Below are 26,417 nucleotides of genomic sequence, written 5' to 3'. Positions count from 1 at the left end.
AACATTTAGTGTTTTGAACTTTGCAAAGCACTTTAAAAGTTATCTGTCTCATTTGATCCTCATAACAACCCTGTGAGACAGATGCTATTATTGTCCCCATTTTACAGATGAGGAAGCTGAGGCCCAAAAAGGTTGTGACTTGCCTAGAATTACAAAGCTAGTCTGGAGGATGTGAACTCAGGTCTTCTTGACTCCAAGTCTGGTGCTATGCTACCTAGCTGCCACCATAAAGTAATGTGCAGTGGAGACAAAAGTAGTATGATGTCTACTGCTAGATAAGCAGAAAAATGTATAGTAAACACAGAAATGAATGAACAGAGAAGCAAAGGGAATATATTGGGAAACAGCTAACTAACTATTATGGACATTTTGCATGCAGAAATGATTTAAGTATAAATATTTGTAAACTCATTTAGTTTTATTATTATTTAAAGTTAAGTGGAATAATAAATTATTTTTTTAATTGAAAGAGGGAGGGGCAGCTTGGTGGGGTGGTGAATAGAGCACCAGCCCTGGAGTTCAAATCTGGACTCAGACACTTAACACTTAAGTGTGACCTTGGGCAAGTCACTTAACCCCAATTGCCCTGCTCTGTCCCCTCCAAAAAGGAAAAAAAAGAGGAAGAAGTTTTTCATTCACATCCTCATCTCAATTAATGTGATCATAGAGGATCAGACTGTCAATTGACTATTCAGGGGTGGGGAACCTGGGCCCAAGCCACCTGTGGCTCTCTAAATTCTCAAATTTGGGCCCCATCCCTGAACTATACCAATTAACAGACTGTGATTAGGTGTTGATGTATAAGTAGAGCAAATTGATTAGGTGTTAACTAGGGTAGTAACCTTTGTGTCACTATTGCTAGTCATCATTTATATTGTGCTTTAAGGTTTGCAAAACATTTTTACAGATATTATCTCATGTTATCCTCACAAAAATCCTGGGAGATAGATGCTATTATTACCCCCATTTATATATGAGTAATCTGAAGCAGGGCAGGTAGGTGGCATAGTGAATAGAGTGGGGGGCCTAAAATCAGAAAGACTCATCTTAATGAGTTCGTCTGGCCTCAGACTCTTACTAGCTGTGTGACCCTAGGCAAGTCAATTAACCCTGTTTACCTCAGTTTCCTCATCTGTAAAATGAGCTGGAGAAGAAATGGAAAACTACTCCAATATCTTTGCCAAGAAAACCCCAAATGTGGTCATGAAGAGTCTGTCACTACTGAAAGACTGAACAACAAAATCTGAAGCTAGTTAAGTGCGTGAGGCTGGATTGGAACTGCTCTTGCTGACTCCTGACCCAGTGCTCTATCCACCAAAGTTGTTAAACATATTTGTTATCAGTGAAGCTTGTAGCATATCTCATACTGTAGGAAGCTGAGGTCCAGGGTGAACTGCACCAGTTGGAGGTACCATTTTAGAAGTGAGACTAGAGCTATTACTGATTTCCACCTGATCCTGTGTATCCTTCAGTAAATACCTCAAGTCTTTCAAGAGTAAATCTTTGTCATGTCATTCCCAGCACCATGTTATTCAAACCCAAACACTGACTGGTTAGCTCATTAGTCTAATAAAATTGTTCAGCAAAGAAAGTAGTTACCATCTGTGTCAAAAGTTTGCATTCCAAAATTAGTCAGGATAATCCAGAAACAATAACATTTTATGCCCTTCCCTGCTTTATTTCTCTTTCCCTACCCCCCCATACTTTAGTGAAAGCAGAGGGCTCCTTACACCCAACTGCATCAACACCAGTGGTTCTCTCCCTCCATCTCCCTACCCTACCCTACATGCTTCACCCCCAACATACACACCCCCAGCCACATACAAGGAACAGGCAGGAGTGATCAAGTCTCTGGATTCCTGAATCTTACCCTGAAACAACATCCCTTTAAGACTGTGAGCTTCATTATTCTTCTACCACACACTATTGCTCCCATGAATAGCCATCTCACACTACCAGTTTCTCTCCCAATGCCTGTATTAATTAATTACACATTATTCCCAAACTATCTCCAAACTCCTGATCCTACCCAGCCCATTGCCCTACTTCTATTATGCTCTCTGGAATTCCTCCTATTCTATAACGAATTTTTCTCTCATATTCTTTCTATCTACTAATCTTCATTGAGACCTGTCTCTTCCTTGACAATGTTACAACCCTCATCATCCTCTCTACCACTGGCTGTACTTAGAAAACCACGAATTAAATTATATGTTATATTTTTATTTATTTTGTTATACATTTCCCATTTACATTTTATGTTGGTTTGGGCCACACTCTGGAGTTTTGCAGGTTTGGGGTTGTGAATTCTATATCTCTACTAATTGACTATAATACAAACTCCTAGCATTCCATCTCTCCTATGTCTTGCCTCTCCTAACCCCACCCCTCTGTCTTCTCAGATCATTTCTGTGTATGTACTGTTTTAATGTTTCTCTGTTTCTAATCTCAATTATAGCTAATTAAACTTTTTGTAATCCTCTACTCTTGAATCCCTATTACCCTGGTCCTATTGCTGCCCATCCTTTGCCAAATCTCTGCCCTCTACTGGTCTTACCATTTGCTTACTCAGGAGCCATTAAATGCAGCTGGAAGAACTCATACATGACTGGATTCATATTTTCCAACTTTGAGCCTTTGTTTCAATGCAATCCTGTTATTCCTCCCTATTTAATTCTCTATCTCACTTCTACAAAGGCTATTCCAGACCTTCTCTTCCCTTTTCAAGCCTCTTATACCTTCCTTTCCCTTCTCTATCTCACCTGAGGAGTTACTTTACTGAGATAATGGAGGTCATTTGAAATGAGCTTCCTCTTCTCTTCTTTCATCTCAAAACCTCTTGACATCATCCCCCATCACCAGTCTCCCCTGAAGTAGCCTTTCCCTTTGTCACTGACAACTTTCCTACAGGTGCCTTGATCCCATGCCCTCCCATCTTTTCTACCACATTGTAACCTTAATCTTCTCCTTTCCCTAACCTTCACCTTTAGTTACTGCTATATTCCCTACTATCTTAAAATCTTCCTTTAGCTTCCCCTTTTCTTAAAAAAGAAACAAACAAAAAATCTTCCAATAGATTACCATCTCCTCAAGCTATTGTCCTCTACTCTTATTCCAAACTCCTTAAAAAAGCTGTCAATGCTTGCTGTCTTCATTTTCTCTCTTCTCACTCCTCAGTTCATTGCAATCTGGCTTTCTATTTTGTTGCTTTGAAGCTGCTTTTTCTTTTCTTTTTTTTTGAAGAAGCTGCTTTTTCTGAAGATATCAGTCATCTTTTTATGTCCAAATCTGCTGTTCTTTTCTTAGTCTTCAACCTTCATCTTGCTGTATTCAATAGTTCCCTTTGCCCTTGGCTTCCTTCCCTTCTTTTTCTATACTACTCTCTGTCTCTCTCTCTCTCTCTGTCTCTCTCTCTGTGACCTTATCAGTTCTTATGGGTTTGGAACCCCATCAGGGTTGATAAATCTTGCTGTTCCTACCTCTTTTGGCCCATTTACTCTAGAGTACCCTGTGAGGAGGTCCAGTCTTTTCACCATCAGGATCATTCTCTGACACTTTAAGGTTGCCTACTTATCATATCAGGACTTTAGTATTCTTAATCCACTGCACTTAGGTAGGACTGATTTGATATTAGGCCTTGGCCATGTATAACCCTTGACTTAGAGTTGGGGAAAGAAGGGAGCATTCTGACCCCATTTTAGTTCCTATATAATACCCTGCAGTGGCCAAATCTCTGGAGCTACTCTCCACCTGGGGATGACCCATTCTGGTGGCATCTCTTTTACTTGGACTGAGACTAGGGAGCTTGCCCTGAAACTTGTGTCCTTCACTTATCCTCCCTCACCCCTATCAACTCATAATTAGGACCAGTGAGGGTATAATGGTAATTTGAAGATCTTCCCTGCCCCTTAATAAGACTAAGGGAATTTAAAGATTTGAAGATTTTCCCTGCCCCCAATTGGCTGAATGTAATCACATGGAGCCTGTGATGGGAGGAGCTTGCTGAAGGGTGGAGCAAAGCCCACAGGAAGCTGGGAGTTAGAGCAAGTAGATGGTGGGGGAGAGAAGACACACCCAGGGAAATAGGCTTGAGTGTTGGTTTGTGGAAAGGCTAAAGGATTGTGTGGTTTCATTTTGTGCTATGGCATATTAACTTCTTTGCTATTATGATGAATTTGAGTTTCTGGTGTTGGGATTTGATTTTTCTGGTGTCTGAATAAATGTTTTGCTTCTGTCTTCTATATGGAGAGTCTGTTATATTTTGCAATTGAGAACTATGCCAGCATATTTGCTGTCGCTATCAATGCTGTGAATAGCGTTGGCACTACAGAGGGACAACCCTTCTTTATTATATAGTTACCACCTTAATTCATACCCTTGTCACTTGTCACCAGAATTATTGCTACAATCTCTTGATTGGTCTCCCTGCCTCCAGTCTGCTCTCACTTCAGCCCATCCTCCACCATGCTTCCAAAGTGATTTTCCTTAAGCACAGATCTAACAATTTTACTTCACTCCCTACTCATTTAACTCTAGTGGCTAGTTCTTTCCTTTTGATAGTCTATGAATTTCCTTTATTAGCAGAATATCACTTCTTTTTCACTTTTATGAGAGCTTTTCTTACACAGTTTCTAAAAATGTTAGTCAAATTCATTTATTTCTTCAATATTTTCTGGAACCCCAATAATTCTGAGGTTTTCTTTCTTGGTTTCTAAATCTGTCCATTTCATCTGCTTTGCTTCCCTTCCTTTTTTCCCATTATTTTCTGAACTTTTCCTGTTTTAATTATATCTCCTTTCATTCTATCCTCCAAGAAATGAATTCTTATTTTTACTGCATCCATTGCTGTTTTGCATATTTTACCTTCATAAATTATTAAATAGGTGATGTCCCACAACAGAATGATTATTTGTTGAAAAATATAAGATGTTGGGGCAGCTAGGTGGCACAGTCAGTAGAGCACTGGCTGTGGAGTAAAGAGGACCTGAGTTCAAATCTGGCCTCAGACACTTAACACAAAAACTAGCTGTATGACCTTGGGCAAGTTACTTAACCCCAATTGCCCTCCAAAAAAAAAAGAAAAATATAAGATATACTACCTATAAGGGGTATGAGTGCCACTCTAGGAGATTGGTCCTGCTCAGGCATAACTGACACACGTTTCAAAGGCTTATTTTCTTTAGCTTTGGGTGTATATATATACATTTATGACTTTTGCTTATAGATTTTCCCTGTTTATGGAAAACTTATGTTTACCTAGGAGCATGATATTAATAGCATATCTCTCTTACATGTGGGATTTCCAGATGGGATTAGTAACCCCTTTTGCCTGATGTTATCTCCCTCCCACTGTCCCTTGGTATCTCAGTCTGTACTATGCTGAAAGAGAGTTATGTCTGAGTCCCTAACTCTATCAGCATCAGTCACACAAAAATTCACAAGCACCAAATTTTCTTTGCTCATAATTGAGCACAAGACATAAGTAGAACCCCCTCTGAGGCTTGTTCCCCAACTCTTAATTGAATTGGAGGGCTAACCCTAGAGAATGGGTGATTACCACTCCCTTCAGAGTTTTGGAGTAACTCTAATGACCTAGAGTTTTCTGGTAATGTTGCTCATGTCCATTAGTGTGTGTCACAATGATTATTAACCAGACTTAATTAGCCTTCAGAATGTTATCTGTATGTAGGTATAGCAAAGGCAGTTGTGACAAATACAATCCTCTCAAATCAGGAACACATTCAGCTCATACATAAGAGGTTCCTAGGGACAGTGGGCTCACAGTTAGAATGATGGTAAGGCACAGGTACAGAGAGCCCTTGTGGCAAAGGTGGTTTCTAGGAGTCCTTTTCTCCCTTCATAGAGTCTTCCTGAAGTTTTCATATGGGCACATACTTTTCCACATCCATCTGCAGATGCTTTCTCTGTTATTGGGCATTACTGCCCTGGTAGCCACTGCTACTACTTCTAGTCACTTGGGTATGGGAGAGAGGAAAGAGAAATTCTTACCTCCTTCACAAGCAATTTCCTCCTTTATCATTAGAGATTAGACTGACTAGCTGCTAGAATGTGGAATTCTCAGTTGGTTTGCTATGGGTCCAGAGGTATGTCTGGTTCTCCCAGTCAATCACAAGATATTTTTCATCATTCATCTATCATAAAGTGTTTTGTCTAATGATTAAAGTACTGCATTTCTCTGAAGTTGATCAGGAGGAGCATATATCTAGTTTATAGTTTTGAACAATTGATTCTGTAGCATGTATAGGCTCTGGATGTACTTATCCCAACTCCCATACAGCTGAAGATGAATTTGAACTCAGATCTTCCTCATTTCAGGCTGAGCTCCAGCCCCTGCCCACCTAGCTTCCTCTAAACATTTAACTCATTATTTCTTCTGGTAGGGTATAAGTTCATTGTGAATAAGTATTGTTTTATTCATTGTATTTTTATCTTCAGTACAAATCACAATGCCTGGAACATACTAGGAACTGAGTACCTAATTGCTGAGTGATTTCCATAGAGCAGAGATAGCCTGTGAATGATTAGATCAGGGTTTCTTGTCCTGGTGTTTGTGAACTTATTTTTTAAAAAATAATTTTTATTACTGTATTTCAATATAATTGCTTTTCTTTGTAAATGCATGTATTTTATTTTGTGTATTTAAAAATATTACTCAGAGAAAGGGTCTATAGGCTTCTCCAGATTACCAAATGGATCCATGACACAGAGGAATGTTAAGAATCTTTGAATTAGAGATCAATACAAATTTTATTTTGGGAAATGAACAGGTAGATTCTAAGGAAATTCCAGAAAGCATTTAAAAAAAATAGGTATCTGAACAGGAAGGGAGAAAAACCTGAGATTACCTCTAAATGTTCACACTACTCTGAGTGTAGTAAAAAACAATTTAATAAAAACCCACAAACTAATGACCTGGACATTAACTCTAACTGCAAATTTTAGGTACAAAGTAATAAATGAAATTTTAGAACGGACATTTATCATACACTGATTACATCCCTTGGGTGCTTAAGAGTACAACATGGATTCCAAGTGTTACTAATAGGCAGCTGGCTCTGCATATTATTGTGCACAATGAATCCTTTGGAGCATAAATTTTTTTTAATTTGAGTAAAAACAGTGCCAATGATCAGATTTGACTCTGAAATATTACAGTCCAAACCCAACATCATTCAAGTTAATGAAGAAGAACATAAATTATTTACATTTGCCTTTGAAATGTTTTATATTTGAATATGACTATAACCACATGCATATTCAACCAAATAATGTACTATGATTTCAAAACTAGTCTAGGAGAAGCTAAGAATCAGGTCAGTTTCTCTCTCTTAACCCTTTCCTTGGCCACTCCATGCCAAGAACATTTTATTTCTTGGACTGATGCAAAGCACCAACCTAGGTAAAGTCATTCTGTTTTCCAACTTCACCAGAAGCAAGCCTAGCTAAAAAGAATGTATTTCAAAGGGTTTTCCTTCTGGGTTTCATTCTGTAATTTAATTTTATAGAAGTTTTATTAATTTTTTTTGGTTTTTATATCACAGTTATTTGCTAACACACACCTCCCTATCCCCATCCCCATCAATAGTACCCTCCTTGTATGGTTGAATACATTGTGGTATATGAATGTAATGGAATACTATTGTGCTATAAGAAATGATGAACAGGCTGATTTCAGAAAAACCTGGAAAGACTTATATGAACTGACGCCTAGTCAAGTGAGTAGAACCAGGAGAACATTGTACACAGTAATAGCCACATTGTGTGATGACTGACTTTGATAGACTTAACTCTTCTCAGCAATGCAAAGACCTAAAACAACTCCAAAAGACTCATGATAGAAAATGCCATCCACATTCAGAAAAAGAAATGTGGGTTCTGAATGCAGATCGAAGCATACTATTTGCTCTTTTTTGTTTTGTTTTTTCTTTCTCATAATTCCTCCCATTTGTTCTAATTCTATGCCACATGACTAATGTGAAAATATGTTCAATAAGAATGAATATGTAGAGCCTATATTGGATTGCACACTGTCTTGAGGAGAGGAGAGGGGAGATGGAGAAAATTTAAAACTTATAGAAGTGAATGTTGAAAACTAAAAATAAATAATTTATTAAAAGAAAAAAAAAAGGAGTGGCCAGGTAGCACAGCGAGTAAGAGCACCGGCTCCAGTGTTGAGAAGACCTGGAGATCGAATCCTGGGCTCAGACACTTAGCACCCAGGCAGAAACACCTGGCCGTGTAACCTTGAGCAAGTTACTTAACCCCAATTGCTTAGGGGAGGCCAGGTGGCTCAGCGAGTAAGAGCACCGGCTCCAGTGTCGGGATGACCTGGATCAAATCCGGGCTCAGATACTCAGCACCACACCCAGAAATAACTGGCTGTGTAACCTTGAGCAAGTTACTTAACCCCAATTGCTTAAAAAAAAGAAAATAGCACCCTCCTTGTAACAAAGAAAGACAGTTAAATATAACTGAATAACTCCATCTGTCAGAGAATGGAACATTTTCACTTCCCATAAACCCCATTCTACTCAAATGAGAGGAGGGAATTATGTTTCACCAACTGTCTTCTGGGATCAATAATGGTTAGTGCATTTAATTTGACTTCTCATAGGTTGTATTATAATTAAAAACAAACACCTCTCTTTGAGAGATTGGTCAGCAAGCTAATAAAATAAGCAGAGCAATCATCTTTGACATACCTAAAAGCAAAGATCCCTTGCTTTGGACAAACCTTAATGAGATAATTCCACCATTCCTGGCTGATTGCAATTCTAGGGCAGGCAAAAGTCCTGAAATTGAGAGATGTGTCAAAATTCACAAATTTGTTATTGTTGTTGGGGAATTGCTCAGAAAGAGAAAGGAATCTACACTTGTAAAGAAGATTGCTTGGTAGTTTATTTACAACAGAATGTAAGAAAAAGTAAGTTATTAACGATAATAAATAACTAGGGGAAAAACACAAAAACAGTCATAAAATGACACAGAAGGATGGCATAAGTGGGGGAATCAATTCATTTGCTCTGCTTTGTATTCTGTAACATTGTGCATTTCTAAACTTGGTCCTTCAGCATTGGCAGTAGGATACTGACTAACTTAATCAAAACCCCAAATCTAAAATGTAAACAACAGATATTACAGGATATTTGAATTTACATAGAGCTGTCATCAATATTCAAAGAAATGCAACCAATCTGTTGTTTGGGATACACACAAACTGGAAACATAATTCAACAAACACGCTCATCATTTAAAGCAAAAACATTTGAGTTTAGCATAAAGCATATGTTAACATAAACAGCGAAATTACATTTTAATAATGGCATCTGAGAAGTTAACATTTACTTACATTTACTGCACTAATTCCTAAAAGCTCATACACTTGTATTTTAAATGCAAACTTTTTTTTTAAAGACCTAACATGAAGTGACCAGATAAACTGGGAAGCAAATCAATTCTTTGTTACTGAGCAACAGTTTAGTTTTAGCAGAGTGTATGCCAGTGGCCTAAAGAATTTATTTTCTTTTCAGACTGCCATCACTTGACAGCTATTTTTCCTTTAAATTCAAAAGCTCTGTTCCAAATGGCATGATACCATCTCTTCCACCTACTATGGGAGATAATAAAAATGAAACTAGATGTTGGGTGATTCCTCTTTTCTAATGGGCTTTGTGAATTGATTCAAATTATAATCTGGTTCTTCTAAACCAATATGCCAGTGACCTGAACCACTGACTGACTTTGGGCTATGAGGAAGAAAACTTTAAGTTCCTTCATTTAATCTGATTTACATTAAACCAGTGATACTTTGAACTAAAAAGAAAAAAATTCAGGGAGCTTCTGAGTGAACTGGGTTATTAACCAATTACTGTAATCTGTTAAAAGAATTCCCTTTTGGGTATTGTTAGGGTTTTGAATCTTGGCTTTCCCTACTTCAACAACCATGGTGGCTAGAGTGACTTTTCACAAGAAATGTAGCTAATAAATACTCTAAATGTGTGAACCACTCTTTCCCCCACAAACTGATTCAAAACCACAAAAAAAGATTTTCCAGATTAATCCACCATCAAAAACATATGAAATTGAATCACCATTTTGGTTAAGACATGGTAATAGCCAACAGCCTTCTTTCAGAGGCCACTTTTCTGTCATCATTTTTCCATTTCTTGAGAGATCATTGGAAAAGATATATGTCCCTATTTCCTGAATGAAAGAAAAATACAATGGGATTTGGTGCTGGTTTGAGACTGAGGGCATAGCTGTAGAAATTGAGATATCTTCCCAGGAAAGCAAGGTGAGGAGTAAGATACTTATGCTCACAGTGGATGGAAAGTTTGGTGGTATTTTGTCACTGTTATGACCCAAAGTAAGGAGATTAAATGACATTTTCATGATCTTTACCAGCGTCAGGGATGAAGAAAGGGAAATATATGTGCTATAATTGTGGATCTTTTACTTTAATTCAGCTATTAGAGACTTAAACTGGTAGTGTGAGATTTGGTAAACTCAATCTATATACATGTATCATACAATTTTGGTGAAAAAGCTGGATTACCATTTTGTATACAGAGGCACTGAGTAAAGAATTACATTTTTTCCCCAAACATGCGTAGTGAATTCAAGCTACTGCTTTTTGCTTTCTTTCTAAATTTCCAACAGCCATTTTATTTTCATCTTTATGAGAAATGCAACTGTTTACATATATGTGTATATATATATATATATATAATATCACACAATCCTATAGCATATAGCAAAATCCTATAGCAAATTCATTTATGGAGTTGGTGAAATGACACACTTCAAGACATAGGTATGTAAAATATTGAAGTTGTTTTATGTCTCCTGGTAATATTCAAAGCAGCCAAAGGAATATTTGTATTTCCTCTCCCCCTTTTTTATACATAGACAGGAAAAAAAATGTATGAAGCCTTGAAGACCATTAATCTGTCAGCTAAGTATTAAACTACTGAAGGGCAGCTTTGATTTTTATTTCTGGCTATGGAAGAAATGAAAATCAAGAAAGAAAATCTTAAAATAGGCTTCCTAAAGCACATAGATTTGTTGACCTCAAGAGCAAAGGTTGGTTTGCAAAATTTGAGGATTGTAGTGGTGGAAAAAAACATATATTAGGTATATATTGACTAAGGTAAAAGAAATAAATTCATGTTAACCCATGTCAAATGATTTATTTCTGTGCTCCTTCACTACCTCTTACCTCCAGCTCTGGTTCTGGCTTGTAAACAAGTATACTTAACATTTCATTATCTTTTGTCAATGGATTTTGTCTTCCCATTTCTAAAATTACACTCACCAGAATCAGACATTTACTTTATCTTCTACAAGGGGTGTACTGGTAAATGTTTTAACAATCAGCTCTCTGAAAAAAAGAAAATGTATAGGGATATATATTTTTTATACTTTTAATCTGCATTATTAAGTTTTTTAAGTCTAGACAATAACAAAATGATGAACCAGGCCAAGATTTGTAGTGTTTGACAATTTTGGGGAGGTAATTGAAAATTTACTTAAAATTTCCTGTAAATTTAATAACTGGTTAGAGTAGGTATGAGCTGGCTCCAGTACACCCCTCCTATGGAACTATTCAAAAGTTCCAGGGGTTTGAAAGAAAACTTTGCATAAGCAAACATCATGTGATTGTGCCATGCTGGGAAGATGCTTTATTATAAACACCATCACTCAAGGGGAAAGAGATGATCCAGAGACCAAAACTTTTCACAACTGTTGAATTTCTTAAGGTCTGGATCTTAGTACATTTTGCTCTACCTCCTTTCAATCAACAGCTAAAGAAATGAACCGAACATTAACTTGTCTCTAGAGGTAATTTTTGTATACTGTGAGGATGTTAACTACTAGCAAAAGACTATTTAAAATATTGTGAATAAGGGACAGAAGTAAACAGGTCCAGGACTTTGGACAGGGCACATTACAATACCTTCCCTTAGTCTTTTTGTCTTGGAAATCCTGGTCTGGGGGAAGGCCCCATTCCTGAGCTAAAAAGGTCATAATTGGGGTGTTGCCTGGGGAGCTGTTGGATCACCCTCATTTAAAGGTCAAATGTAAATTCTGAGATTCTACATTTTTTTTTCTCCTGAGTTTCAAGGCAGTGAAGCGTGAAATTAAATAGACTGGGTCCAGTGATTTATTAGAATTCTCTTGCTGCATCCCCTTTGGATACCTCCCATATCCCTCTAGTCCTGTAGCCCCACCTGGTTTCAATCAAAGAAAATTAGGCAAAATCTCATCTATTATTATTTCTGGGGGGTTGGGGGGAAAGAGATCACACATTTATTAAGCACCTACTATGTGTTAGGCACTGTGCTTAAGTACTTAATAGATATAACTTCATTTGATTCTACTATTTAGTTTGCAAGTAGAGGTCAATGATTTCTCCCATGCCTTCTACTCTATCAGTAATGGCCCTCTTTGTTTCCCCCAACCCCCACTTTCCTCTTGCTATTCACTTAGCTCCAGTGACATATTCATTTATGACCTCAAGGAAAGATACTGAGAATGACAGTTTTATAAGGTTGGAGGATGGATAAAAGGATAAGGGAGCAGCAACTATTACCAAGAACCCACAATGGAAGAAAATGGGAGGCAGAAAATAACCCCCCAAAAGTATTTTTTAGGACTCTTTCACAGGACTTTACTGATACAATACTTTACCCTCAATACTTCTGATAAAACCCTACTGGCACAATGATCTATCAGTTCCATTCTGCTAATGTGGAACTTTGACATCTTCGGTGGGTAACGAGTCCAAAAGTGAGAGGATGGAAATTTCAGAGATGAAGGGGGTTGATTTCACCTAAACCTAATTCCTAAATCAGGCCCAGAGCAATCATTTAGGGCTTCCCTCATTCAAGCAACAGCTAGAGTTGTAGGCCATAAGAGAGAAGAATGGAAAGTTATTAAAAGGTAGAAACAAGTAGAATCTTTTTCCATTACAAATTCTGTGTAAGGTATAAATAGGATTAATGGCCATAAAGTCAATTATCAATAATTGCACTTGGAGCCTTGGTATGTTAACTTTTTTTTTTAAGTTTAAAGAGTTAATCAGGCCCCAAATCCTGAGTCAGATTATTAACAAAATATGAAGCTGGACAATCACTATGGGTGTTCAAGTACTGGTGATAATAAGTTCAAAGTTTAACAATTAAGTATGTCAAGCCTGAGACTATTCAATATATATATTTAGAAATTTAGGTTTAATGGGAAGAAGATGGACTTTTGTCCTTTTCACTGAGTATTCATTTGTTTACCCTTGGAGTCCTTATCAACTTAATCACATATTGATATCAGAATCTATTTCCTGGCTTATAATTATTAAAACAGGAGATTTCTTTTGTCCTTTGCAATTTATCATCAGACTATTTCCTGATGTGTACTATGGATGCTGTATGGTGTACTTTGGAATTCAGATTATATATGGAATTACATAATCAGTTGCATGCTCATTGAGAGATCTGAAGGAACAAGTCTGAGTAACAAGGCAGTTTTTTCTCTATCGGAAGAATCCTAAAAAAAAAAAAAAAACCCAACCCCCAAAACCTCCCATACCAACAAAACCCCACCAATAAAGAAAAAAAAACACCCAAAAAACCACGAAATTTTATTCATTGTTACTCTTGGGGCTGACATGGCTTATCTGAAGAATGTACACCAGGTAAATCCAGTGTATATTTTTTCTCAGGGTCCGGAAGAGTGAGAGTTTCTGGGGCAGATTTTTTTCGAGGGCGATCTTTGGGAACTGCTAGGAATTCTGGCGGGTCTGTGGAGAGAGGCGTGGACGGAGCACTAGAGGGAGCAGTGCGAACTGCAGAAGGCAGCAGGGAAATGCTGGAGATAGAAATTGAAGGTGGGAAAACTCCAATTTTCTTGTTGGTGGCTTCCTGAGTTGCTCTTTCAAACTCTCGGACTTCATCCATTGTCATGTCTTCAATAAAAAAAAAAAAGAGGCTAACAATTAGTTGGTTATAAGATGGACTTCCATGCATCGTACCCATTTCAAAGGTAAATCTGTTAACTCTATTTTAATGGGATCTGTCCAGATTCAAAATCAAGGGAGACAGAGCCTCCCCTAAGTATCAGCTTCTTGGGTTTTTTGCACAGATATCTCAGAACCAGAGTAGTCTTTCTGAATACTTACTCAGAATTTCCTAGAACACTTCTCAATGTATTTTTCCAAACATGAAAAATAAGATTCTATCAGGAAAGCAGAGAAACAACACTTTTGTGTTTGCATATGGTTTTGTGTGTGTATGTGGTGTGTGTGTGTGTGTGTGTGTGTGTGTTTGAGAAGATCTAGTCACCTTTTTTTTAAATGGGAGGTTAAGGGCATGATGGATACAGCAACTAACTATACTGATAGGAATATTTCTGTCCAGTTAGATCAATTATTCACCTAAAAACTATCATATCAGATTTCATAATGTGTTCTTTTCACACAAAGATGGCATATAAATATCTGGTGGTTGGTTACTGGTCATGTGGAAGAAAATCTGTGCCTTGCCAACACTCTTAGCAGCTATGTGTTAACTGATCCACTTTGCAACGCAAAGAACTTGCTATCTCTAAAACTGAAACACTTCTCAGTATATCTAAATTTTAAAAAATGGGGAAAAAACATCAGCAAAGTATAATTTGATGGGTATTGAGCTTGTTTGAAAAAATCAACCCAAACCCCATAAAATCATAATTTGGAATTAAAGAAATAAATACAGCCACATTAGGGAAGTATTCCGCATATATGAGTTTTATAGGTAAATAAAACTTACCCCTTTGAGTAACAAAAACATTTTTAATAGAAATATTTCTAAAACATACACTGTTCTCCCTTCTTTCAGAGTAAGTGGGACATAATCTTTCTTTATGACCTGCCATCATTACTCATAAACTTGTATTTATTAGGGTACAGGCAACAAGGTAGTGATGTTTGGTCTTGGAGGAGGGGTATGTAATGCTTTTTTTTTTGGTATGTAATGTTTTTTATCTTTACAGTAAATGTCTCCAGACTTCTTGGGCTTTTGAGTTGGGCTTCTTTTATTATTCTTCAATATCCTTTCTCATTCTCAAGCATCATCTCTTGGGACTGTTACTATACCTCTCTTTAACTGCAGACCTTTTTCTTCCTTCCAGTTATGCTGCTTCTAATGTCCTATGGACAAGGGAACCCAGACAATCTTCCACATTTGGCAACTACCACCACCACCATCATTTGCAAAGTACCTGGCTGGGAAAACACAACGCTATGCACTGAGGTCAGTCAAGCTGACAGAAACCCTGCTGAAAAGGAAACCAAGGGACTAAAGGGCTTTCCTGTGAGTGAAGGAGTTGGGATTTGTGTCATTGGCTACCCGGAGACTGCTTTCTAACTTCCTGGTTTCTGACTTTGTTCTGTATAAGGTTGACTAGGCAGGAGCATGCTGAAGCCAGCACAAATCTATGAACCTTATACAAATTTTCAGTGGGAGCACTCACACCTCAGAAATTGGCAAATGCTACAAGCATTTAATTTATTGTTTTATTGGTTGTGCGAACTTAAGAATGTAATGGAGATAATATTAATAATGTAGATTAAATTTATGTAAAATGTGTAGATTAAACATAAAAGTGTGTTGTGTGTTGCTGGAGAGCCACTCGTTAAAACATTTTCCAGCACATCCCTGCTAATAATTATGTGACCTTTGTACAAGTGAAGTATCAGATTAGAAATAAAGTGGAATAATAATACGGCTACTTTGGAAATATTGCTTAATTTTATGTGTAAATTGTCAGAATCCTAATTACCTCTTCACCCCAGTAGTGAAGCAACTGTGCAGTGGCAAAAGTGTCTTCACTTTTTGGCACAAAAATGGTGAGTCCCCAGCAGAGGTTAGTCTAAGGAATGGTGAACCAACCCAGGTTGGAAACAGAGTAGGTCAGAGATCCAGTACTGGTCAGTACTGGAATTGGAGCTGTGAGTGACTACTATACTTCTAGCCTGGGAAAATATAAAGACTTGGTAACAGCAACAAAACAACAAAATTCCTAAAACTCAGAACGTGTCAAGTGAGAAAAACTTACAACTTGTTGTTTCCTCAGTTTTGTTTGATCCCCAAAAAAGGAAAAAAAAGGCTTGATAGGTCAAGAAATAGAATTAAGGTTAAAAAAAAAAAAAGACATGGGTGCCAATTTCCCCAAAGTGATAGACATGTCTCCAGAAACTCAATCAATTTCAACCAGAATTAAAGTTAGTAAGGTTAGTTAGAGGCTGCTAAGCCTATCAGTTCTGTATACATCTTATTCTTTTTAAAAAATAGATTACAAAAAGTAAAATGTTATTGACATCTTTTACTGTTCAGTTGTGTTCAGTCTTGTCTGACTCTTCATGACCTCATTGGGGGTTTCTTGGCAATGATAATGGAGTGATTTGCCATTTCCTTCTCCAGCTCATTTTACAGATGAGGAAACTGAGGCAAACGGGGTTAAGTGACTTGCTCAGGGTCACACAGCTAGTGTTTGAGGTCACATTTGAACTCAGAAGATGTGCCTTCCTGACTCTAGGCCTAACACTCAGTGCACTATGGTGCCATCTAGCTGCCCTTTTGCTTTTATATTGGCTCAATTTTCTCTTGTATCCCTCTTTCTCTTCTCAAAACACTCTCTCTCACTCTCCCTCTCCTCTCAGCAAACTGGTGTTTGGTGGAACTAGATATTGCCAAATCACTGGAACCTTGTCCTGATTGGTTAGTCCAACTCACAATTCCTATGAGTTATTCTTGATTGAGTCTCTCTTGGCTCACACTCTTGACTCATAGTATTGAATTTGCTGTTCACTGAGACACCCACATTTTTTTTTTTCAGACAAACTGCTGTCCAACCATAATACTAAGGATTACAATACTACAGTGCTGCTCCAAACATAAAAGGTGTTACATCAATTCAGTAGATCAGAGTCACAGAATCTGAGAGGTAGAAAGGATCTCACCCTTAGCAAAATGCTTTAAAGCCAAATGTTGAATTTTTAGTGTGTATGTTTATACCTTGGAAACTGGTATATGATACAAATTAGGGCTTGATTTATTATTTTGTTGATTAAGAAAATGATGGAGAAAGTGTTAATGATACAGATAGGACTTAAAAGTGTGTCATGTGTTAATTTTTTTTGAAAAGCTGGTTATTAAACATTTATAGCATACTCTTGGAACTACCTACCTCCTGAGACAAATCATTGTACTTTGGACAACTCTAATTGTTAGCAAGTTTTTCCTGATATTTAGCTTTAATATGTCTCTTTGACACTTCTACTCATCACTCCAGGTTCTATACTCTGGGGGCCTTCTACATGACAGCTTTTCAAATACTTGAACAGACTACCATGTCCCTTTTGAGTCTTCTCTAGATTTTGCCCAGATCTTCTCTAGATCATGCCCAGATCCTTCAACCCATCTTCATATGACTTCAAGGATCTTCTTCACCTGGTTGCCCTAATCTGGTCACTTTTCAATTTAGCAATGTCTTTAGACTCTTAGAACATTGGATAAAGTCTAATATGGGCAGAGTACAAAGGGACAATTGCTTTCTCATTCTAGGAAGCAATGCCTTTTTATGTAGCCCAAGATGACACTAAATTTTTTAGATGCCATTTCATATTGCTATTGAGTTTGTAGTCTACTAAAACTCTCAGAAGTTTTTCAGACAAACCGCTGTCCAGCCATGCCCCAAATCTTGTATTTGTTAAACTGATTTTTTGTACCTAAGACTTTACATTTATCCCTATTGAATTTCAGCTTGTAATAAAAAAATAATATGGATAGCTAGTATTTACATGTTTTAGTTTCAAAAGTCTTTTAAAATATCTCATCCTATCTTCACAACAATCTTAGTAGAGAATATTACCATCCTCATTTTATACATGAGGAAACTGAGGCAGAGGGAAGTTAAGTGACTTGTTCAGGGTGACAAAGTATCTGAGGCAGGATTTGAACACAGATCTTCCTGATTCCAAATTGAGGGTTCTATCCGGTGTGCCATCTGGTCATTTTAAATATCTTACTAGATATAGTCCAATGCTTTAGCAGTTAAGATTGCATGGACTGGAGGGGGTCATGGATGCTGACTACTGTTTTCTGTGTTAACTATGCTTTCCAGCTTTGTGTCATCTTCCAAATTTGATGAGTATGCCATCTATGCCTTTATCCAAATCACTGATCAAAATGTTTAACAGCACAGGGTCAAGTACAGATCCTTGAGGTGCTCCACTGGAGACTTCCTGCCATGATGACGCTGAATCATTCACAACTTTTTGAGTTCAATCTTCCAGCCAGTTCTGATTATGTTATCATCTAGTCATCATCCCTCTGCCTTCTCCAAAGGAATTAGTATGAGAGATTTTGCTAAAATCTAGGTAAACTATATCTACTATATTCTCTCATCTACTAGTTCAGTAATCCCATTAAAAAAGGAAATGAATTTATTCCTGCATGACCTGTCCTTGATGAAATCTTATTGGCTCTTGATAATCGCTGCTTTACTTTCTAGATGCTTGCTAGCCATCTCTTTAATCTTCTAGAAATTCTCCAGGAATCAGTCATTCTCACTTGGCCTGCAGAATGCCAAAATTTTTGGAAAAAAAAATTTCAATTTTATTAGTGATCTCTGTTAATTGTCCTGTCATATCCTGTGCAAAGGTCATTTTCCTTAGCAAAATAAACACAAGCAAAATAAGGACTGAGTAGCTCTGTGATCATTTATAGTGATCTGGTCACTTCTAACCCTCATCGAGGATTTATCTCTTGTTCGATCTTCCTTTTCTCTCAATATGGCTAAAAGATCTCACCCTTTTTGTTGTCCTTATCTTCCTTACCTCTGAGCTTAAGGGCTTCTAATGCTATTCTTTATAGAACTCTTATAAAATTAGCCTATTACCTGGCCTTGCTGCAATCTTGAAAAAAAAGTCTAGGTCAGTTCCTAGTCCATCCATATTGGTCTCTTCAGATAAATCTCATTTCACTCATTAGAATTATTTCCCTTTGTATATTCAGAATTTAATTTTTAAGCATCTCCCATTCCACCTGGGCCAATATTCCTCGTAATAGTTTGGTCTATTTGAATACAGTGAAGGGCCACAGCACTACAATGCCCAAATCATTGTTCTAGGAGCCAGGGATACAAAGGCAAAAACAAAAAAAAGTCTCTCCTCAAGAAGTTTACTTTCTCTTGAGGCACAAGACATTTTGAGGCAGAGAAAGAGCACTACCATTTAGTAGGAATAAGGAATGGCTCCCTTGTACAAAGTAGAATCTAAGCTGATCCTGGAAGGAAGGTAGCTTCTGATACACTAAGGTGGGAAATAGAACACTAAGTCAGAAACAGCAAATGGGCCAGTGTGGCTGAAGCAGAGAATTCATGAAGAGAAATAATTCACAATAGGTCTGGAAATATAGACTGGCACCAGACTGTGAAGGGCTTTCAAAGCCAAACAGAGCTTATATTGTTATGATAGAAGCAATAAGGAACAGCCAGAATTTACTGAGGAGTGGCCTAGGACCAGGCCTACATCCTATACTTAAGGAAAATCACTTTGGCAACTGGGTAGAGGACAAATTAAAGTGGCAAAGAGACTGGAGGCAAGGAGATCAATTAGAAGGCCACTACAATAGTCCAAGTGAGTCGAGGAGGGCTGGAACTGAGGCACTGACTGCATGAATAGTGAGAAGGGAAAGAAAGGGATAGTTGCAAAATGTCTGTGGAGATAAAAATAGCAAAATTTGGCAACATCAAGCAAGGGGAGATGAGCAGTCTAGGATAACACCAAGACTCTGAACCTGGGAGATTGGATGGTGGTACCCTCAACAGAAATTGCTAAGTTTGGTAGAGGGGTGGGTTTAGGGGAAAGATAATGAGTTCTTTTTTTGAGACATGTTGAGTTTAAGATGTCTCAGAGACATCTAATTTGAAGTGTCCACTAGGCAACTGATAATCTTATGATAGGACCCTAATATATTATTTGGTTATCAAGGAAATAAAGAATCTCATCTATCATATAACTCGTTTTCACTAAATAATTGGGAAGGGGGTACATAGATTAAAGGATAGTATTTGAGGAGGCAGTAGAAAAACAATGACTTTGGAATAGGAGGATATAGGTTTAAATCCTATTTCTTATACTTCATACCTATGTGATTGAAAAAAGTTTTTTAACTTCCCTGGGGCTCACCTCAGTTTCCTCCCTTGGTGATTTCTGAAGTATAAATGTTCACATTAAAAAAAAAAAGGAAGAGGTTATTTTAGAAGGCAACTCAGGCTGCTCCTTCTTTTAGATCTATAATCCTGTGATTTTACCCCATGGTAAATGGACATTTTTCTCTAATAAAAACGACTTCCTAAAGAAGTGGCTTGAATATGTCACTCTACTGCACTTGTCCAGCAGGGGGCAGAATATATCAAAAGTACTCAAAGTTTGATTTTTACATGCCACAGCAAAAAATTACACAGTCTATTAGAAGTAATGCTCACTTTGAATACATTGAAATTTTTAAAAATGTGCGGGAGCAATTATGTCACCTCCTTCTTGTCACTTCATGGGTATTATCAAGGCATAATTTTAATCCAATTCTGAAATGGTTTTGAATTGGTGACTTAAAATACATTTCCCACCTATACAGCCTGTGCTTGGAAACATTTTCTGGTTATATTAGAATCATGGATGAGACAGGTTATGGAAGAAAATGAACAATCCTTAATTTTATGAAATTCCAAGGAACACATGAAGAGTAGTTAAGCATTCAGAAGTCAACCACTCTGTTGTTGGTAGGAACTGAGTCTTTCTGATTTGGTCCAATAAAGGTCTCATGGACACAATAATTAATTAATGCAATTCTTTTATGGAGCATGGCTCTTAGTCTTTTGGTAAATAGCCCATGATAAAAGGAACCCACCTGGTTGTTCTGTGTGGTCTGAGAACCAATCTGAAGGGCAGATAGGCATCTCCTTCTATGAGAAGAGTCTCCCCTTCAGGTGGTTGCCTCCCAAAAGACCCACACCTGCACCTTCTATCTTCCATTTGGGGCAGGAAGGTGGGGGGGGCACAATTTCATCCAAGTTGTCCTATTTATTGACAGGATTGATATTGATATATATTTATTGATATTGGTATTTATTGATATCCTATTATTGACCATTTGTCCTATGGTCAAATTTTGTTCTACCACAATGTACTCCCAGATCTTCTGTCCCCACCATCTGGGTGGTTAAAGTCATTGCGGCAAATGATGGTAGGTGTATAGGAAGTAAATACACTTAACACAATTCAATGTACAAATATTGGCTGACACAGAAGTGTGCTGTGAGAAATGAGCCACATGGTTGTTCTGACAGATCTATTCCCTTTATCTGTGGCTGAAACAAGGCAATCTGTTGGTATGTGGGGTCCTTGCTTAAGCCCACCCATTCAGTGTTTCCAGACTCACAATATCTACTCAAGATCCTAAAGACCTTTTACCCAAATCACTTTCTGATGCTCACAAAATTTCCCTGTGAAATGGACCTAGTCTAAGGGGAAGAACAACAGGGAAGTACCTTCCCCCACACATTCTTTTTTACTTAGGGTAAGTAATAATATTATGACCACCCTAGGGGGGAGTCCATTATTCTTAGTATTTACCAACCCTTACAAGGTCACTCTAGATTGAGACTAGATCTGCTCAAACTAAGGAGGAGTGAAGTTAAGCCTAAGATTCAGTGGGACTGTAGTGGTGTCCCTAGGAAAGACTACCCCTGGGTTAGGTGCGTAGGTCCATAAGTGCTAACCCATGATGACAGGCCCAACATTTAAGAATAGGTGAGTTAGGGGTGTAATACAGAGGGATTGATAAATTTTCAGTGTGAGCATTTATGCCTCAGAAATCGGCAAACTACAAACCAGGGCTTGAGTTATTGCTTTGTTGATTGTCTAACTTCACAAAGTGATAGAGAAAACATTAATGATGTAGATCAAAATTAAGAGTGTTCTCAGAGTACATTCTCCTTTTTTTGAGGAACTGGTTGCTGAACATTTATCAGCCCTTCCCTAGGCTATGAGGTATCATATCTACAGGGGATTTCTCTTCTATCTCCTCACCCCTGGGCACTTGTCATGATGAGAATAGCTGCTACCTAACTTTTACCCTAGCTGTTAATCAAAGGAAAATTCACAAGGATAGACAGATTAACAATAGACCCCTTATTTCACTCTCAAATTTAGAAAATAAAATTAATACACCCTCAACAAGAGGATCTTGACACTATTCCAATCAATACGGGAGGTGTTTTATCCCGTCAAACCCTTTTATTTCAGGACCTAAGTAATGGGGGCTATAGGAAAGGACGGTTCTCTCCCACCTCCTTTACCATCCCCCTGGGGTGAAGCCTCCTTTTCCCTATGTGGGGCATGGTGTGGCTGAGCCCAATCTAGGTACATTTGGCCCTTGTTATTGTCTACCTCCCCTTGCAGCTTGGGGGAGAAGGTATTCAGAGCTTCTTCTTTGCCTAGGTTTTCTTTCTTTTCCTTTCCTTTTTAATTAGGGCAAGTCCGTGCATTTCTTTATTCTAATTCCAGTTGCCACCACTACTACAACATGCTATCCAGCATTTAACCTTCTGCCCCTCAGGCTTGAGAGCAAAGCAATTACCATGTCCTAAGTCATGAGGTGACCACTGGTAGGCAGAGCTCTTTCTAGGAGGTCTAGGCTCAATCTGACTTTGCTGAGAAAGATGATCAGGGCTGTAGGACAGGGTAGGGCTTTGTTATTATTAATGTTGCTATTATTTTTTTAAGATTCAACACATCAGGAAGGAAATTTCCACCCAGGAGTCTGATTGATGGCCTAATTTAGTTTTCAGAAAAATCTTCTCCCTCATTTGGGATACTATAGTTATATCAACTCTTCTTCCATTGGTTGGGGGACAAGACATAATTTTTACTTAATTCAAAAATAGTTTGGAGTCTATGATTTAAAATGTATTTCCCATATGCCTTCCTGATTACACTGGATCATAGATGAGAGAGATCATGGAAAAAATACATTCCTCCATTTTATGAAATTCCAAGGAATACAACAAAAAAAGTTAATTAGCACTCAGAACACTCTAATGTGGGTAGGACTCTGGTTGGGATCCTTTTAATTTGAACGTGAAGCAAGTGGTCCATTGTTTATATGTCTAGACCTATGAATTCCTCCCTTGATTAACTTAGCATGGCTTGTGCCTCAGCCCAACAGTTAAAGGAGCCAGGAGAGCAACTTCTCCCCCAGCCAGGTCTGGAATCTATTTCTTAAGCAGTCCAGGTCTTTGGCTGTGTCTTTTAACTGCTTGTGGTTAATCTGCCACTAGTGACTGGGCAGGTTCTGTTCATTTCTCCTATGGGGACGGGGATGAGGTTTGCTCTGACCTGAGGCTGCAGGCTAACTCTTTGTTTCATTTGCCATTAATTTCCTCAAGATACAAAGGTGGAGTCTCCCAGACTATATTTAAAAGGCTGGAACCCTCTTTGAATCTATTTCCTTGTGAGGATGGATTATTTGCCTCCTCAGTTTTTGTATGACCATGAGGACTATCGGGTGGTGTTCTTACATACAGTGCCTTTTCCCTTCATTCATTCAAGGGCTAGGTGCTTAGGCTTGATGGGATAAGCTGACTGGTTGTACTCATAGGATTACTCCCTCCTTTCCCCCAGGGAAACCATGATTCTTGGGTTACTGGATACCAGGGCTTTGTGTTGGGCCATCTTGGCATGAAAAGAACCAGTTCTTTCTGAATACTGTTCCTCTCGAATCATAAGCCACTGAGCCAGGGCCATTTTGTTGTGGGCATGTGGGTTCTTTCTAATATGGCATAATATAGTACCTAGTACCATAGTATTTTTAAAAACTGAGTTTTTCTCCCCTCCTTCCCAAGGCCTGCTCAGTAGTTTAGGGCTGTGTAATCCTTCACATAAGGTTTGAGAAGCTCTCTAAGGGGCAATCTTAATATGCTCCCAAAAGAGGCCCCTCTGCTCCCTATGTCTGCTCCCAAGAGGACCAGACTGAATCCCAGATCATCTACCTTTGGGCATCTTCCCATTGGATTGTGCCAGCTAGAAGCTATACTATGTTTGCCCATGGCCTAATTTTGGCCTATGCACACTCTAAGTGGTCTTTCATTTATAAGCCTACCCTGTGTTTTACTTTGTTTTAAAACCCTACAATATAAAAGTGTTCTGTTTTTGTTCTGGTCCTCCAAGACTTATGGCAAGCATGGTGAGCACTTAAGAAATTTTTGTTGACTTGGACTGAAAGCAGCCTTCCAAACAACACTTTATCTTGCCATAGTGGTTCTGCTTTATGGTGACGCAGTGGTAAAATAAAATAAAAAACAAAGCAAATCAAAACAAAATCCTTCCATAACCCTACATTGAGAGAAACTAGCTAAGCTTCTGTTCAATGGTCTCCTGCATCATCAATCAGTATATGAAAAAGGGGGACAGATATCTAATCCAACTTTAGGTTCTCTCAGATGAATAAAGGTAATGTATGAGTCCAGTGGAGAGCAAGGCACCTCCCCAAGAGCACACACACACACACCACAAAAGGAGTCTTATTCAGTAACAATAAAAGACCAGAATGCCAACAAAGAAGGTCTTTGTAGATCCAAAGGGCTCACTGATGACTAAAGCCAACTCTTAATTACCCTAAAACACATTGTTTATTTTGTGGATTGTATGGGTAGTCTAGATGTTGAGGTGTGGGGAGCGAGAGTTGGGCTACTAAACCAGGTAATGGCTGGGCCATGATACCTGGCAAGTGGGCACACCAGTGAGTCTACCTATTGTATGACTTAACAAGGACCTTTGAGAGGATTTCAGAGACACATAAATAATGTTGGAATTGTCCTTTAAAAAAAGACCTGTCCAGGGGTGGCCAGGTAGCACAGCGAATAAGAGCACCGGCCCCAGTGTCAGGATGACCTGGGGATCGAAAACGGGCTCAGATACACCCAGAAATAACTGGCTGTGTAACCTTGAGCAAGTTACTTAACCCCAATTGCTTTAAAAAAAAAAAAAGACCTGTTCCTCTTCTCCCCACCTGAGCATTTACAAACTATACATTTCAGGGGCTAATATAATGATGGGTTTTTTTGGTCTGCATCTATGATATCATCAATGTAGGGAATGCCCGGTGTGAAAATTCCCTACACTTAGACAAATCAGCAGCTCATCTGTAAATTTTAATATTGGAGTATGGTCTGGGAGCTAGGAGAGTTTATGTAACCTGTCCATGGTCACATAGTCAGTATATGTTAGAAATAGGACAACTCACTTCTTGACTCCAAAGCTGCCTCTCTAACAAAATATTAACTTAAATTAGCCAAGTCTTTACTACTCATTTGAAAATTATTACATTTGTGAACCCTTTTTTTCTTTTGGCCTTTTGGAGGTCAATTGGGGTTAAGTAACTTGCCCAAGGTTACACGGCTAGTTTTTTTGTGTGGGTGTTAAGTGTCTGAGGCCAGAACCGAACTTGGGTCTTCCTGACTCCAGGCCGGCGCTTTACTCACTGCACCACCTCGCTGCCCTGAACCTTTTTTTTTTAACCTTAGACTAGATTTACTTATTTACTTCACTACCTCGCATATATCCAGATCATTTCCCCATCTCTTCTTGGCCAGTGTGGATATGTGAAAGACTGATTAATTCCAAGATTAGTCTAAAGAAACAGAACTAGAAAAGGCAAACAGGTACAAAAAGCTGCAAGATATATACAAATAAACCTGGGTGATCTCTGGGTCATTTGATGTTTCAGATCATCTGTGCTATTAGCTTTCAGATAATTGTCTTATAAAAACCAATCACCCAGAGTAAGATTTTGGACCAGTGAAATGTTGGTTTTCCCCCTTCTTCTGTTTTAGTATAGGATTTTCCACTAATGCTACAGGATGTTTTCACCTTCCATGCTCAATACAACTTTAGGAGCAATCCAACAACCCAAATGTTAAGTATCCTTAAAGCAATCAAAAGGCTAGCAATATCCCTAAACCATCATTGCCCAGTTGAGAGGTGATTAGAATTCTTTACCAAAAGCAGTGAAGTTTTTGTGTATTCTGTATGTGGAAAGTTAGAAAAGAAGTGTTTTTGTAATTCTTCAGTGGACATATAATAGGTATAATTGGTGAAGGGATGGGTGATATGCTGAAAAAAATCTACATACACTTGTTTTGTCAAGGCTGTTTATGTCATCCACAGTAGATGAGTGCTGATTGCAAACTTTAATGTTGGTTTGTTCGTGCATGTTTTTCTCGTATTCCCGAACATCATCCATTGTCATATCTGAAAGAAGGTCAAGATGGTGGCAACTTCCATTATTAAATGCAAACTT

The 26,417-nt window shown here is 38.2% G+C and overlaps 2 protein-coding genes and 1 long non-coding RNA gene across 4 annotated transcripts in view; 1 reads left to right on the top strand and 2 right to left on the bottom strand.

Moving 5' to 3' along the window:
* Window positions 1-26,417, top strand: part of LOC138152623 (uncharacterized) — a 634,969-nt gene that overhangs the window by 346,066 nt on the left and 262,486 nt on the right. The window lies entirely within an intron of this gene.
* Window positions 1-26,417, bottom strand: part of NOL11 (nucleolar protein 11) — a 276,383-nt gene that overhangs the window by 40,115 nt on the left and 209,851 nt on the right. The gene's annotated exons all lie outside the window — the stretch shown is intronic.
* PITPNC1 (phosphatidylinositol transfer protein cytoplasmic 1) overlaps window positions 8,895-26,417 on the bottom strand; it is a 432,818-nt gene continuing 415,295 nt past the window's right edge. Inside the window, exons 9-10 of one of the 2 annotated variants that reach the window (XM_069076614.1) lie at window positions 26,250-26,368; window positions 13,843-13,981 (exon numbers count right to left, since the gene is read on the bottom strand). In XM_069076614.1, coding sequence (XP_068932715.1) covers window positions 13,976-13,981; window positions 26,250-26,368 — 125 coding nt within the window. In that variant the 3' untranslated portion in view covers window positions 13,843-13,975. Of the gene's footprint in view, window positions 13,982-26,249; window positions 26,369-26,417 lie in introns of both variants that reach the window. The other variant, XM_069076613.1, reaches the window with a different exon arrangement.

The sequence above is a fragment of the Petaurus breviceps genome, unplaced genomic scaffold (assembly GCF_028583685.1).
Source record: "Petaurus breviceps papuanus isolate PSGF00001 unplaced genomic scaffold, PetGlider_PUasm1.0 90925, whole genome shotgun sequence".
In the NCBI taxonomy this organism is placed as follows: domain Eukaryota; kingdom Metazoa; phylum Chordata; class Mammalia; order Diprotodontia; family Petauridae; genus Petaurus; species Petaurus breviceps.
The sequence above is the reverse complement of the archived record's forward strand: the minus strand, read 5'-3'. Positions and strand labels throughout refer to the sequence as shown.